Raw genomic sequence first — 16639 nt, 5'->3', positions numbered from 1 at the left:
CCAAGTGCAGCGGTGGACGACCCCAGGGAGGAGAAGGAAAGCCAAACAATGGGAGAGAAGAAAAGAAAAGAAAGAGGATGAGCTTCTTCAGAGAAAAGACGACATGTAGAGAGGGAGAGGAGCGCTGGAGAGCGGAGAAAGGATGGACAGGTGGTCATGTGACAATAAACACATTCCAGTCACTAAAAGAAAAATCTTTCTTTTCATTGTTGTTTTATTACAAATTTCACCATCAACAAACACTGAAGTTAAGGCCTCTTCAATGAACTTGACATTGAGAAGCAGCAGGTTCAGGTTGAAAGGCTGCAGTCGGACACATCCACTTGACAGTGCCTTGAAAGTTTTCGGTCATTCAGGGCTACAGCAACTTAATGTGAAACATTTATCAGAAAGACCTTAAAAATGAATTTACAATAAATAGAAATAACAGTAAACAATATAAATATATTTAACATATTTAACATAATTCACAAACATATTAAGGGCTGACGGTTGACTCAAAGGCTTCTAACATGAAAGACTCGGATGCTCAAAGTTTTGAGTGTAATTTGAGGTAAATCTGTTTAAGATGATATATTGATATTTTCAGTGCTTTAAATTGAGTGCTCCAAAAAAAGACCCGAGGGATATTATCAACACAACAAGGATTGTTTTAAGATGAGAGAAGTTCCATTTCTCTCTGTCATGGACTGCAGAAAAAGGGAGATACAGTAGAGTCTTGCACCGGGTCAGGAACATGGAAATTTAAATGATTGTGTACTTTTTAATATCTATATCAGTTTATATGAAACCTAGTCAGTTGCAAGGGGTTGTTTTATAACCAATGACACCACCTTTGACTCCTTCACTTCAGCTCAAATAACTAGGTAAAAAAACTAAAATTGATAATATCAGACAACGTGTTGGGTCTGGTACGGAGCAGGTTTGCAAAAAGGGAACCGTGCAGGACTCTAAGCTAGAGTACAATCAAATAGTGTCAACTCTGACGATACAACCATAAATAAGAAATTAGCCATAAATTGTTTACAGTACATTGACATTCAGTGTAAAAAATGTCTTTACAAAAAGCTACTGAATTTACAAAGTGTGAAAAATATCGTATTCTTCCCCATTATAAAAAAAATGCCACTTTGAACGAGGCAAGTGAAGTCGCTTCATGTGTAATGAAACAGGAGAACGGAGAGTATGAAGACACAGTACATACATGAAGTCAATGTGTTGGTTCCTGGTTTGTTCGAGCCAACGTGCTACAAAACTCATGTGCTATCAGAAGCCAGAGTTTATCAAAAGTCCAGTGTAAAAAGTTGTTTTTTAAATGGCTGATGTCTCTTAATGTTCGATCACAGTTCAAACATACTTATAGTGATAGTTAAAAAGTTGCTCCAGGAATGCTACAGAAGTTGTGAGCAGTGACGGAATAATTTAATTTCACAAACTGACACTTTTATAAAACAGATCAGTAGTTCCTGAAATTCAGGCTGCCTGATATTTAAGTGTACAGTGCTTATTATGCAGTACTGTGTGTGTCCGTTAGACAGTTGTGACAGACAGGAAGGCGTTGTGTACTTTCGAGCCCTCAGGGACTCGGGCCCCGTGGCTCATCAGCTCCTGGATCGTCATCCAGTTGTCGAGTATCTTTTTGTTTCGTTTCTTCATCATCTTTTTGTGACTGAGCTCTAAGATATTGATCTCTTTCCTGCCCTCGGCTCCGCTGGCCGGTCCCTCTTTAAGACACTCCAAGCGGCTCTTTTGCATGAACTCCCTCCTTTTCCTCTGCTCCCTGGCCCGCGCCAAGTGCTGCTTCCTCTCCTCTTTGCTCCAATAGCGGCCCATCTTCATCTCGCTCATGGCATCATCGTCCGTGGTCATGCCTCCGCTCCTCTCCTCTCGGATCCTCAGCGCCCGCTCCCTCAGGATGCGGTCACGGGCAGGCCTCCGGGCCACGTAGCGCGTGCCGTCAGCGCGGACTTTGACCTTCCACTCCAGACGGGGCTCCCCCGGGCGTCCACTCCGGTGCACAGGATCTCTACAGACGCTGAGCAGGCTCAGCTGGCTCTGGGAGTACTCCAGGGATGAGTGCTGTTGGAGCAGCTGCATGTAGCTCTGCAACACAGAGAGAAAAAATTAAGAGCGGTCATAAGAAGAGCTTTACCCGAGGGCAAATGGTGGAAACATCCCATCTTCATGATACAAACCTGCAGTTGCCTGGATCCTCCTTGGCCTTGATAGGGGGTTGTTTGGTATGAACACCCATAGGGAAGTGCTCTCCTCGACTCTCTGGTCCTCCCTTTCTTCTCACACCTCTCATCATCTGCAGGCAGGGCAGGGTCGGACTCAGACCTGGAGGGGTTGCTCTGGTCTGGGCTGCTGGAGATAACCAGGCCTGGGTCTGCCGGTCTGCTATGACTAGGGGTGCTGTGGGGTTTGGGGATAGGGATGGGGCTTGAGGGTGTGGAGGAGGCTAGTCTGAGGTTTTTCTGGTTGGTGATGCTGATGTGTCTCTGTAGCGAGTGGTCAGGAGACCTCTCCATACCTAGCGGTGTCGACCGTGCACTCTCAGCTGTGTTGTAGGCACTGGAGCTGTCCTTCTCCCTTAGCTTATCGCTGTCCGACCTCTCCGGATGTTCATGGATGTCGGCCAACCTGCCGTGCCGCTTGTGCGTGTCTTTGGGGCTCCATCCTGGTGAGCAGGGTGCCGGCTGTGAGGGGTCCAGATTGTGTGTCTGACGGAGTTGATGCGCCTGCATGATGCTCTGGCACTCCAGCTCAATACTTCGTAGTTCGTCATTCAGCATTCTCAACTCATGCTCCATACCTCCCCCGCCTCCCTCACTGTCCCCACCATCTGCTTCCTCTACTCCCTGCTCAGTGAGGCTACACTCTATACTGTGTCGAATAGAGTACACCCCACACTCGCCTCCATTCCGGATTTGACACTTGAGCTCCAGAAGTTGCTGGAATCGATTCTCTAATCCTAAGACCCCACCTCCACTATTGCGAATACTGAGTACCCCTTCTTGGCCTTGACGTTTGGACATTATCCTTTGACTCTGGGTGTCCTGTCCACTCCCATGCCTTGTGTGCGGATGCTCTGCCTGCCATCGGTCCCTCAGGCAATGGGCCGGGCTCCTCCTGTGTAGTCTGGCAAGCAAGGGTTGGTGCTCCGGACTGTCTGTACTGCGTCCAAAGCCGCTGTCTTGATTATTGGAGGAACACGTAGCTGTGTCTGTTGTCATCTCTTCTTCAGCTTGATGCTGGCATGAGAAGAAACATAAAAACAGCGTCATTCACTAGCACTATTTTTCTTGCTGTACATGATTGGTCACATTATGCTTTGTGATTGGACAATTGTCAATTGTTTTACTGCCTCTACATACGAAAAGAGTTACGATGTCAAACAATGTAAACGTCACTACCCACATACTTCTATCACCCTTTACTTTGGCAAGGTTGTTAAGCAATACATCCACTTGAGGGCAGCGCAGAGTTAAGAGTTTCTAACAATTAAAAACAAGTGGAGGAGGCTGTGATAATATACCTCTTAAGAGGCAAAAGCAGCTGTTCTGCCATTGATTGAACTTTCTTCCTTGTGTCCTGTGGTTGTCTCGCTTGAACTATTGGTTACACTGCCCCCTATGATTTCCTCTGGTACTGCAACCTAGTGCTTTGGTTGCCTATCAGGAACTATAACGATAGCATAGTTTAATGCCATAGCCATGATCTTTTCCTAACTTTTAGGATACCATAGCTGCCAAGTATGAGTGTGTCCTTCCTCCTCCCCTATCACCCGTCTACCCGTCTTTTCTTTCCTAGATACTTTTGTGCCTCTTTCTGGCTTATTTTGATTCATTTCTCTCAGCTCTGACACTCACCTCATCCCCTCTGTCAAAACTATGCTCCTTCTGCTTCCTCCTCTCCTCCAGGATCTCCATCTTCAGCTCCTCCACCAGCTCCTGCTGCTCGTCATCCAGCCATACCTCCTCCTCCTCCAGCTGAAATCACAACATCTTGTCAGAAATCTGTCTCTCTCGCTGCACATGATTGTGTGGAGCAGAAACCTCAGACAATGCACTGACAGTTCGGAAGGCAGGCAGCTGTTGTTATCTGACATGACATAGGTTGTCAGGAGAGGGCAGGGAGCCCGTGTAGGTGTGGGTGTGCTGTGTGTTCACCTGGATTTCTGGTCTCGTCACCAGCAGCACGATGCTTCTTGCTTCTTCGTTTGATAACATGGCCACGGCTTTCTCTCTGTCTTGCACCTCACAGCCATTTATCTGCACATCAAGAACAAGTTCACGTTAAGGGAAGAGAACTTGCAGAAAGTCCTGACGACATACCCAAGAAATGACAGTCTGTAATTTTATCATCCATGCAACTGTCATGAAGGAAAAGATGAGTGTAATAAAACTGGCAATTTCTCCTATTTTTGCGAGGCACCTTTTCCCCTCTCTCTCTCTCTCTCTCTCTCCCTCCATTAGTTTCTCTCTACACTTCACCATACCTCCCTCTTCCCTCCTTTCTCCCACTACCGCCTCCAACTTCCTGCATCTGCAGGGAGAGGAATGGGCAGGCTGCATGCTTGGTGAGGGGAGTCAATAGCGTGTGCGTACGAGTTTGACCTCACGCAAGTCCGCTCTCACTACACATCCAGACACACAATTAACTGTTATTTGACAGGTGGCATTCATCTTTTCTACACTAGAGTAATGGGGCTGTCAGACGGAGATAATAGGGCCAGGAGTACAAGGGGCCCCTAGCTTTACTACCGGAAAACAGAGACACTACAGAGAGAGAACGGACGTACTCTAACACTGTCTCTATTCATGTTCTTCTACTGATACTCACAGAAGAGTATTCACACTTACAATAATGGAATCATGCAGTGCACTATGAGTACTCAGATGGTCCCCCCTAAGCAGTGAAAAAGTTGAAGTCTTGCATAGTGGAAGTGGACAGACCACCAATGTGTTTTTGAAGTTGTAAAAATGGCAGCATAGGGTAAAGAACATGTAAGTGGCACTAATGGTGGCTTAATTTCCATGAGTGAATCAGGGGGCACACACCTCATCATAGCTTAAGTATTTGGTTTCTTTTTCCTGCCTAAGTGAACAAACAAGCTGGTTGATAATTTGATGACGAAAACTGCCGTCAAATTAAGCAATCATAGTTCCTGGTAAATGCACAACAGCCGTGTTCAATCTGAGATAAAACAAAGTTCACACACTCCACCAACAGGAACACAGTGGACTACATGGAAGTATCCAAAATGAGTCACACACAAAATGCTATATGAAATAAATGAGGCGGAGAGATGTTCAGACTGGAGTTTCGTTTGCAGGATATGTTCTGAACTATTTGCTTGATCTATAAATACTCAACCACTACTGACAATAACTCCTCAATTCATTTGTCATTGCTACTCCCTTCATCTCTATCAGACATTTTTTAAATTAAAAAATGACATTGACTCACTTTTCCATATGTTATAAACAGTTTCTTCTAATAATTTTTGCAAATTAAACTTTTATTTTGTTGATTTTCTCAGTTACAAGTGGCATCTATTGCACGTCTGTCCGTCCTGGGAGAGGGATCCCTCCCATGTGGTTCTCTCTGAGGTTTCTACGTTTTTTCCCCCTGTTAATTGTTGTTTTGGTAGTTATCCCAATACATGCATTGTGAAAAATAGTGTAGAAGTGATGGTCCCTAACTGAGCAACATGTACCATCATGAAGAAAGAGGAAATGAATAAAAAGCCTCCGATGTGACTCAATAGAAGCAGCGACAAACAGAAAATACTTGATTGAAAGGAAATTAAAGTTGTATCAGACAGTAAATAATATCAGTTTATTCAGGTGGGCAAATATTCTCAGTATAATATGTACCGACCAACACTGATATAGCACATTTAAAGTGACATGACATGTTGAGTCTGCTATGTCGAAATAAAGTGGGTAGGGAGTGAATGAGTGATTTTGAACACAGCCTAGAGTCCAAGGCTTTGTTTTAAAATGTCTTGTCAAAAGATAATTAGTTTCATCTCATATATAACAGCAAAGATCATCAGAGCAAGACCACATGACTCAGAAATGCAAACAAAGAACTGAGCGACTCCTCACATTCTGCTGCTGTGAACACAACTTGCAGACCATGTGGCTCTGGAGGTTTAAATAGACTTTCAGGCAATACGCTTCAGCCAATCAGGAGGCAGGCAGGAAGAGGTGCAGGGTGTTTTCAATAAACTCATTTACTGGTCAAGCGGGGGCAGGATTATATTGGTATCTGAATGAAAATATAAACCAAAAAGTGTGTATTTCAGAAAGTGTATGTCTATGTGTATCTCTCCCACAGGCCTCTATTAGAAGCCAGTCTTCTAATCCGTATACTGTGAGAGCATCCTAGAGACATTCATAAATAAAGCCAACTACAATCTGACCCTATAGGTGTTTTTCTATAATGAGGCAGAGAGCAGTGCTAAACATGATGTAATGCTCGTTGTAACAGTGAATAAAAACTGTACAAACTATATATTTGGCAGGACTGCAGACACATAAATTGGATATTTTCTAAAAAGAGGTTCTTGAAGAAGATGTTCTCTAAAAAGCAGGTTGAATGAAGAAAAATCATAATACAGTATATATCGCAAGAACAAGAGGAAATTTCTTCAAATTGGCTCAAGGATGAACTGATTAAATTTGAGTACCCCCCTGACACGAGTCTGGAAAAAAATTGACTTAGATTGAAACTGCACTGGTTGGCGGAGACATACAACCACAGGGCGGTAATGCCGGCTCATGAGGCTGATCTGAAGGATGTGAAGTACACTGAGACTTAAAAGAGTGAGTTCATAATATAACCTGAAGTGTGTGGGTGTGCACTTTGGGCACAGAGGAGATAAAACTACACACCTGTAAAATACGATCTCCTTCCTTGATGCGCCCGTCTCTCGCTGCTATGCTGTTTGGCTCCACCTGCGCAGAAAGAGCATGGAAATCAATGCGGGAAGCTGGTCAGTGTGAAGCTGTATCACTCTCTCACCACTGCTCTCACATCGGGGGCCAAGAAAATATCTTTTGTGGTTTCACGAAGAGAGAACACTTATTTTATCATTGACAACCTCATATGGCACAGGCTGTTCTTCCTGAGAGCAAACATCTAAGAATTTTATTTCATTTATATAGCACCAGATCACAACATACATTATCTCAAGGCACTTTATAAGTTGAGACCGTTCAATATTATAGAGAAACACAAATGTTCCCAAGGAAAGCACTGGGTCCCCTAAATATGTCAGATTGTTTTCATAAAGTTCCATGAATTACTCTTTGAGGAATAAAGGAAAGTTTCCTGCATCCGCCGCCTGATCTGGATCCATACTGCAGCCTTCCACTAAGGTGTGTTATAATCCGTTCATTAGTTTTTGTGTTATCTTGCTTACAAACAAACCGACCAAAAAACACAACCCCCTTGGTGGAGATAATAATGAATCATAATAATAGCTGAAAAGTGTCAGATCTGGATCCTGCAGCTCTGGAGTCAAAGGACGATTCTCGTATATCCTGAGTTCGGCAGCTGGTGACTGACTAAAGTAGCATGTAAATCTTTTTACATTATATGAAACAGAATGGGTTTCATATAGGGAGCATGAGTGAAGAAAGAGAATCAATAAAAAACAAAACAACTTAAAACATAAAAACGTCGCTGGTGTTTACTGCACAGACTCGACTCTGCTCTAGTTGAATGAAGCATCGCCTCATATGTTTGTAAATGGGTCCCAGTGGATATGAGCATCAGCACAACACTTCAAACCCACAACAATCATTTGATAAATTTTGTTCTTTCTTACATTGAACCTTAGTGGGGAAAAAAAAACACATACTTCCCAAAGTTGCAGCCGCACTACATATCCATATATTTTAATGAGGGTAAATTAGCATTTCTATCCTTTTATCATGTAAACAGAAATAGAAATGTTGTGTCAGTAGGAGACCTGTTTTCAGTCTGCGGGGGGCTCAGAAGGTGCTGTTGTCTTTGTGCAGTTCAAGAAAAACAACAAATCTGTCAGAGTTCATACCGTATATAAGTAATATTGTATATAAAGGCTGCGAGGAGTTAAATATACTGCAGCTCTTTGTAATTCTGCCGTTTACATCCTTATGGCGGCTTTCTGCTCCTCATGGCAGCTCTTACTTTTCACACCCTCACGCCATTGAAACTGCACCTGCACTCAGACTCGGCATTTCCCCCCCACATTCACTTGCGTAAAACCCCTCAAAATTACACCATTCATTCACGTTTGTCTCTATTTTGCAAGAGGAAGTTAATTTTTTCCCCCGAACAAGAATTTTAAAAGTGATCTCTCTGCTGTGTGTTCGCATGTGTGGTATGCAGAGACAGGGGGGGGGTCGGTGTAATGTGTCATTGAAGATGCTGCGGTCGGGGGAAAGAGGAGGCTGTCGCTCAGAACCAATTAAAAGCTTCAATTAAAACAAGAGGGATGTCAAACGGCAGAACGGGAGTCACATTTCAAACCCAACTTCCTCCTTAGCTACGAGCGGCTCGTTCGACTGGCAACATTTTTCACTCCCTCCTCCTCTAATTTACTTTGAATTCCACTCTGCTTCACTATGTAAAGACAGGAAATTAAAATGGGATTTCATGGACGTCTTTTCACAACTTCCTAAACCAGCAGAAACTGATTGTAGGGGCCTGAGACTTCATTAAGGGACACTTGTTCTTTTCTTCAGTTAAACGTAACCATCCTCTCTTTGCCAATACCTGGCTGACATAGATGCTGGTGTCCTCCTCCTCGTCGGTCCTGTAGCAGAGTGTCAGGCCGAGCTTCTCCTGGTTGTTCTGCCGACACAGCTCCACCTCCTGTGACACACAAACACACCAAACAACGTTTTAATCCAATAATGTTTCACCTCTTATGATCAGATGAGGTCACAGGTGGATTGGATGGATTTTTTAAAAACATAAAATTTGATTTCTGAATTACGAATTAAATGGTCCCGCCCATGGGAGACCAGGTCCAACTTGATCTTCAATATCACGTCAATATTACTAATCACTTTCAGGGAATGCTTAAGGAAGAAAAACTGCTTTAGGCAAAGAGACCTTTTCACATGCACATATTGATTTTGAAAATAAAAATGTTATAAATTTGTTAAGCTCTAAGGATGACTGAAACATGGATTTTGAAATTAGAAGAAATGGTATTTAAAAAATGAACAAAAATGTGTAAAACACCATTTGGAAATCAAAGATTATCAAAGATGAAGGGTTCGGGTTTCAAAATTTCGACGAAGCTGGAGATAAAACCAACCCAGCATGGCATGTGTACCGTAACAAAACAATTAGATGGAATCATTTCATTTTTGTCAGAACCCAGCGTGACTCTACAGTGAATAGACTGTGTTTAAAGATGGACAACTCTTGGATGATGGACGATTCTTCCCAATACACATAACTGAAGCCAAAAAATCCTGGATACAAATGCTGCCATCTTGCGCAGTAGTGATCAGCGGATGGAGCTTATTAGATGTGACCTATAGTGCAGCTAGCCAGCAGGGGGGGATTGAGACATTTTGGCTTCACTTTTGGGGAGCGGTCAGGTCGTCCATCTTTAATATACAGTCAATGGTGCAGCACATACACATGGACTGAGGTAGCATTCAGTTCTAAAGTGGTTTCGTCCCTTCCGGTCCTGGTTCAGCTCCTCACTCTGCTGCTGTGTATTCACCCAGAGTGAGACTGAGAGTCGCTACACTACAATTCAACCCAGCGGAGGGAACGTGCACTCTTAGAACACAGAACAGTGTAGAGACACTATGATATATGAAACATGCACAGTGGCAGAGCACGTGTTCCGTTCATCGGTGAAATATCAGCCTGTTGGTATCGCACTGAGCTCAGCGTGTGGCAGCGGAGCCGGCAGCTCTTTGATGGCTGCTCGTGACGGATGCAAATTTCCCTAAAATTTACCCCCCTGATTTGCAACTGGCCGCTTTTGATCTCTGCCGTGTATGAAAGGTAATCACATAAAGATAACTCTGGCGGGCAATCTTTATTAACCCCATGCTGCCAAATTAATTTAAGCGCTGTGAAGTCGTGAAAAGGGGGGGTGTAGCGTAGGGGGGAACAAAATAAATAATCGGGGGGATGACGTTTGGGGGGGTGGGTGAGAATTAAGCCCCTTTTTTTTTGTCATGGGAAACCACGATATCAGAGATTGACAGGGGAAGTAATTAATTTCTGTGGCATTTAACCCCCTATGCAGACAGCCCTGACCTTCAAAGGTTGGTGTTTGTGTTATAGGGAGTTTGTTATACTGCAACACAGTGCACCAGTCGTTACCACACACAGACACACACACACACACAGACCACACACAGACACACACACACACACACTCCTCATCCACCGGCTGATTTGTACGAACCCTGACAGGAAATACCAGCAGTGCACACAGAGATCAGACGGTACTAACGCCTGAATGTCAGCACACATTGGGTGGTAAGCCGGGTTTTTAGTGAATTACCGGCGTCAGTTATCGTGGCGTAGTGCTCACTGCTGAGTGGTCTCCAGATGTGCGGAGCCAGTGGGCGCCGAAACTGTCGAAAGTGCTCGGTTAGCGATGATTGGATTGTAATCTGTGCCGCTGCGGAGTTTGAATTATCGCCCTGTGGTGGCAATTTGTGGAGATCATTTTCCGTATACACTAACCACATTTACCACATGTTATATGAGAAATATAGACTGCCAATATGTGGCATCGTGTCTTTTAGAGCCACATCCAACATCTGTTTCAGTCTTATACGCTCATAACAGTTATTCCATGTTTCATTCACAAGACATTGCTGCCGAGCCTGATGTTCTTCGGCTCATTGATTCCACACAGCGGACGATGACGTCCCCTCAGCTGTCACTTCTCTGGGGCCTTTAATGTACAGTGATGAAAATTCAGTCAGTCAGGAAATTAAACTTCTTTCAGCGTTTAAAAAAAATAAATCTGCTGTGGTCCTTGCCAACCAGTTTGTTATGATGAGAGCTTTTATGGCCACTGGTCATCTCACCACAAACCATTTGGAAGGGTTTGTGCCAAAATAAACCCAATGATGTCATCAGGGTTATTCTGGTTTGCGTTTTAGACTTTCCCGTTTTTAAGGGAAAACTCATGCTACAAAGTTTGAGTGTGGATTTGGAATTTCCTGAAAAGGGGCAAATGTCAGAGTCAGTTTCCAGAACTTTTCCTGCCAGCCCCCTTGTATTTTCCACATTTCATGTCTGAAAACCGTTTAGGATTATTTGTTCTTGTTCAATATTTGGCATCACAATATCTCTCTCTGTCTTTTGGCACTTGTTGACAATGATAATTTGGCAAACTGCTCTCTGGCTGCTGTCTGCCACTGCATTAACTGGGACTGACCAAACATAGATTTCATTCAAATCCGCCATCATTCATCATTGCCTGGCAAGTAGATAGAAATACCCACAATTAGTTAAAATTGCAGATCATTATCTCCTAATTCATGACAGTTTGTTTAGTAACTGTGATTTTAAAAAGGAACGTCTCTCTTTTCCACTGGAACAAACAAAGCATGACTACATAAAACCGGTTTCTCTCTAACTTCGTTTCCTCGTGCACTTTCTGCAGTTTCAGGACGGTAGATTTGGCAGAACCAGAGAGAGTATTATGACAGCAGGAGCGCCCATGTGGACAATCAGTTTGAAGGGAAGCTAAGGCTGGCAGTCAGAAGTAATGTTCCTGGGAATGGCAGCACCATTCTGTTTCATCCGAGAGGAAAGCCGTTCATGTTTCAGTTAGATACACATGGATGGACAGAGGTAAGTGGTGTGTGTCTGGCAGGTGGGGGTGGGAGTTGTGTGTGTGTGTGTTTATACGTCGGTTTGTTACATTGAAGCTGACCTTGTTCTGATACTATACTGCTATTACCACACACAGGCACTCCCCCACTCCCCCCCCGCCGACCCCCGACAGGAAAGTCTCCAGATGACGTGGAGTTAGGGCCCCAGCTGGCAGCAGAGGGATCCTAATGACCCACAATGCAGTTCACTGAGCCAGGGAGCGCCCATTAAACCAGGTCGGGGAGAACTGACAGCACCAAACGTCACCCATCACTGTCACCTAGCGTGACATCGAGGTGCACTCACCGTCTGACTTGCATGATGCATCAGTTAGAATGGAGACACTTGTGGGTGCAGAGCATTGACTGAATAGGGCACACCACACACACGCACACACAGATACACAGATACACACACAGATACACCCTCACCTCACCACAGGATGTTAAATCTACGACATTGAATTAGGGGTGGACATATAATTGTCCCCTCTCTGTAAATTGTGGCCACTTTATTGTTCCTGATTTAGAAAAATTCCTGATCTACAACCGAGACAGGCAATAAACAATAGAAGAAGAAATAGAGGAGGAGCAGGATTGCTTTGCTTCTGATGACATAATGTCTGAACGACGAGGATGTTCATTTTGATGGTAGTAATACCGTAATGATCACAGTGGCAACGATATTAACGAAGTGAACTGGTCAATTCATTTTCTCCATTCAAACGGACAGACTACTACCCTCTGAATTGACATCACGCTGACGCTCACCAGTCTACAAACCAATCACTGTCAGGTAGATGCAGCACATGTAACAGGACGTACATATGTCATACAAAAGTCTTTAGTGTGCTCCGTAAATTATAATGTGAAACTAAAACTAACCAGATCAAATGTAAGCAATATTACAAAGACATGAACCTTAGTTCGGATCATGGTCTGGAATATCTGGTATAAATCATAATTTGTTGTGGATTCCCACTAAAGCTAATCTAATATCATCATCTCCTGTTTTTAATTAGTTTTCCCACTGATACGTAGTGAGCACTCTCTATTCACAATCTCGATGACGATTTTCAAAAGAGCCCAAATATTCCTGAAGGACAGTTCATGATGAAAGGGAAACTCGCTGCCTGAGAGTGAAGCACACAGGCAATTCAACAGAGAGTCCTTTTTTCCCTTTGGTACCATTACATGAAGAATGGCCTTTCCTTTTTAAACCCAAGGACTGGGCTCCGCTACACAAAACAATCCAAAGAGAGTACACTTCTCTGACAAGGGCCGGACAATTTTCTTGTATTATTGTGGTATAGGCAATTTCTCTTGTATTGTTATGGGACTTGTGAGCTGGACTTGGATGGTCTCCTGGGATTTTGTATTACTGACACAATGGAGGCCTCAGAGCCTACTGCATCAACAGAAAAGACTCAAACCTTTTTAATCTAGTTACAACAGCACAGAAAGACACAAATAACCCAATGAGCATTTCTATTGCTCTCAAGTGTTGTGCTCAACAGTTTGATGCTTCACTGGCAAGTTGTGTATATCACTATAAAGCTACCAGACAGAGGAAGACAGTGGTTTAGCTTGAAATACCACATACATATTTTTTAGGCTAATTTCATTACATTTTAATTACACTTCAATTCAACTGCTTTCAGGCTTAGCAATATATCATAATGTCCTAGTATCAGTGCAGTGCAAAGCTGTACCTCGTATTCATACTCTTCCGTCCTCTCCACCTCTGCAGGCGTGTTAGACAGGTACTCTGGACATTCATAAAACTCGTGCTCCATGGTGTGGATGGAATGACAGCTAGAGAAGAGAAAGAAAATAGATCATTACTGCTTGTTCTCGCATGCATGTTTCCAGTGTGTGAAATATCCTGTTATACCTTCAGAATTAGTGTATATACGCAGGTAAATGCTTTTCCACAGCCAGTAGAGAAGCTTGTTGTTCCGTTTTCACCCCCCCCCCGCACGTCATGATCGACGTCACACATGCACTGACAACTGACGCGCTCTCTCACCTCTCCATATTGCTCTAATCGACAGTGATGGAATCATGACACATGGGTGAATGTGCTAATTTGGCAAGACAGAGCCTGTTCATATTTGTGCAGCATTGACAAAACTATAATTATTTGCTAAATAACTGAGAAATTCCAATTTTCATATGAGGTTTTGATGGGGTTCTCAGTCTTCTGCATGTATTTCTTCACAATGCTCATCCTATTCTGCAACAAAACTCTGAACAAGCAATGCAGACTTTACCCATTACCACAGTAAAGCCGTGACCTCTGTAAATTGCTGCCATGATAATTGCCTCTTCATAATCATTGGCCAACGCTGGTAGATTTGTAGTGTTATAGGACAAATTGATTTCATTTGCTGCCCGGCAAAGACCTATTAATAGCCACAAAATGGATGTCTCGCCAGAATGCCAGCTCTATCAGCCCATTGGCTTTTAATCGGCCAGCAAAGCTCCCATTAAAGGAAATGGATGTATCACACAGAAGCAATTATTGCTTGCAAGTCTGGCTCCGCAAAATGATATCACAGGGACAAAGTACTTAGCTCTGCTGGAGGTTTCCACACTGTGATACAACTGCTTAATAACTACCGTGAAATGAATTGTCCGACCTGCCCATCTCATCTCAGTGTGTGCCATTAACACTCAGGTACCTTTCAGAAGATGCATGGAAGGCTAAAACTTTGTGCAGTTGCAGTACAGTTACACAGTGTTTTCCCCTCACCTGTCAGACAAAAGGAAGGGACAGATGTCAGGGACGGGTGGGGTCGCAGGCCGGAGCTTGGCCAGTGCCATGATGTGCTCGAAGGTGATGTCCGTCTGTGTGCAAACGTCGATGACGCACACGTCCTGTGGCATGCCGCTGTGTGGGACGGCCCCCGCAACTGTGTTAGGGGTTCGCCGGAGAACCTGGACAACGATGGGGTCTCGCCTGATGGCCTCCGCCACCGCCTGGTCATGGTCGACCTTGGAGAAGTCACGTCCGTTTACCTGAGGATACGGAGAACAAAGAGAGATTTTGAGATTCTTTGGGCTTCACCAGGACAGAACTTCAGTCAGCACAAGAACAAACATCCTTTTTCACATTCACACCTGGGATCCAGTACCTTTACACCAAGTAGCAACCCACTGTGACGTCACCCATCGGTTTGTGAACTGCTGTTTTAGAGCCTTGAGTTTGGGATGACTTAGTTTTTTGAAACCAGAAGTAACCATATTTCGAGGAGTTGGGGGTGGGCCTAACCAAGAGCTTACAGACACTGCACACCAACCAATAGCTGCGACCTGCACCCATTGGACGGTACGACCGGTCAGTCACATGTCTGAATGGGACCACAATTTACAAAATGAACATCATCGTGTATTAAAGAAGTCTTGAAACTAAAGATCGAGACAGTAAACTCATTTTGTCATAGACTTATATAGAAGAATACAGGCACTTTCACATTGGCTTCACTTTCCGTACTTGATTCTACGCCCATTGTTATTCACAGTCTATAATTTCTCAACTGTTGCTTTACCACCCAGCAAAGCACTTATTTCATAGTTGCTTTGCTTGGTGGGGCTACGTTTTTTTTTACTGCACTTTGGCCGTCATTCTTGATTGAGTGAGCACATTAAATATTCCCTGATTTTTTTTTAACTACACTGTATACTTTCCCTGCACGTGCAGACATTTTAACAGCGAACCACCTATTCACAAATGTGCTTCAACGACCTCGAGGCTACTTTTAAATTTACGTACGCCATATAATGAACTCCATTTCTGCAGGAGCAAAAACTCCCCCAAAAACATGTTTTAATGGGGCTCATTTAATCTCACTCAGTTTTACTCCAATATTCTTTTTCAATTCAGTCTAGCGCAGATGCATTATTTACATCGCAATCTCACCATTAAGCCCATTAGACATAGAATAATAATGCTGATTTAAGTGAATGAGCTTCAAAGTGGGGGAAAGGTAGCAGGAGGTAGACAATGCATTGTGGGAGCATCAGATATACTGTAGCAAACAGCACTCACAAAATGTGTCAGTTTAGAAGGGTTCCGAGAGAATTATTGGAGAATAGGTGTGTGTGAGACGTCATGCTGTCAACTGTCAACGGGAAAACACACATGCACCTGCGTTTACTCACTTTCTAGGACACTGTCACTTCATTTGACCCAATTACAAGCCCTCTGTGAGCCTGTGTCTGTGCTCAAGTTCATTTTCAGTCTGTCATACTGTGAAATTGATTAATTGCATTGATTTTCGATGTCAAGTGTCAAGATTGTTTGTCAAGGGCTTAAAATGTGGAAGCATGTGCCTAATGTCAGGTTCATTATTGGAAATGAAATATGACATTGTGACATATGACATGACAATGTGACATATTTTCAATGGCAGTACGGTTATCTTGTCTTCCCGGTACTGGGTCCTGGACGTCACAATTACGCTGCATTTACACACGATAAATGTATTGACATTTTATGAATGACATGAGGCTTTAAAAACTTTGGCTGCCTATTAATCCAAACCATATACTGCCATCTGCAGCTGTGATGGAAGTTAATAGATGGCTTCATCAAACCGGTGACCTCTTTTTTAACGTCTATCCCGTTCGTGCATCTTTTGAAAAAGTGCAGGGCAACTTCCCGAGTTGTAATGAGGCCCAGATGGAGGCATTAATCTCCAATCAGAGTGAATGCTCTGGAAGGCAGGACGTGATTGTGCATGTACACCTGCCAGAGTGTTTACCTGCTG

General features: G+C 43.6%; 1 protein-coding gene across 1 annotated transcript; it reads right to left on the bottom strand.

The window, feature by feature from the left end:
- Positions 1–489: 489 nt before the first annotated feature.
- Positions 490–15113, bottom strand: pdzrn4 (PDZ domain containing ring finger 4). The gene is made up of 9 exons (XM_047338671.1): positions 14991–15113; positions 14623–14888; positions 13580–13682; positions 8776–8874; positions 6906–6968; positions 4173–4274; positions 3873–3992; positions 2196–3254; positions 490–2103 (listed from the first exon to the last, which is right to left on the bottom strand). Exons 1-9 carry the CDS (start codon positions 15111–15113, stop codon positions 1531–1533), a joined length of 2508 nt encoding a protein of 835 aa, XP_047194627.1. The 3' UTR covers positions 490–1530.
- Positions 15114–16639: the final 1526 nt, after the last annotated feature.

Source organism: Hippoglossus stenolepis, chromosome 22 (assembly GCF_022539355.2).
Source record: "Hippoglossus stenolepis isolate QCI-W04-F060 chromosome 22, HSTE1.2, whole genome shotgun sequence".
Taxonomy (NCBI): Eukaryota; Metazoa; Chordata; class Actinopteri; order Pleuronectiformes; family Pleuronectidae; genus Hippoglossus; species Hippoglossus stenolepis.
Note: the sequence above shows the minus strand (reverse complement) of the source record. Positions and strands in the feature narration are given on the sequence as shown.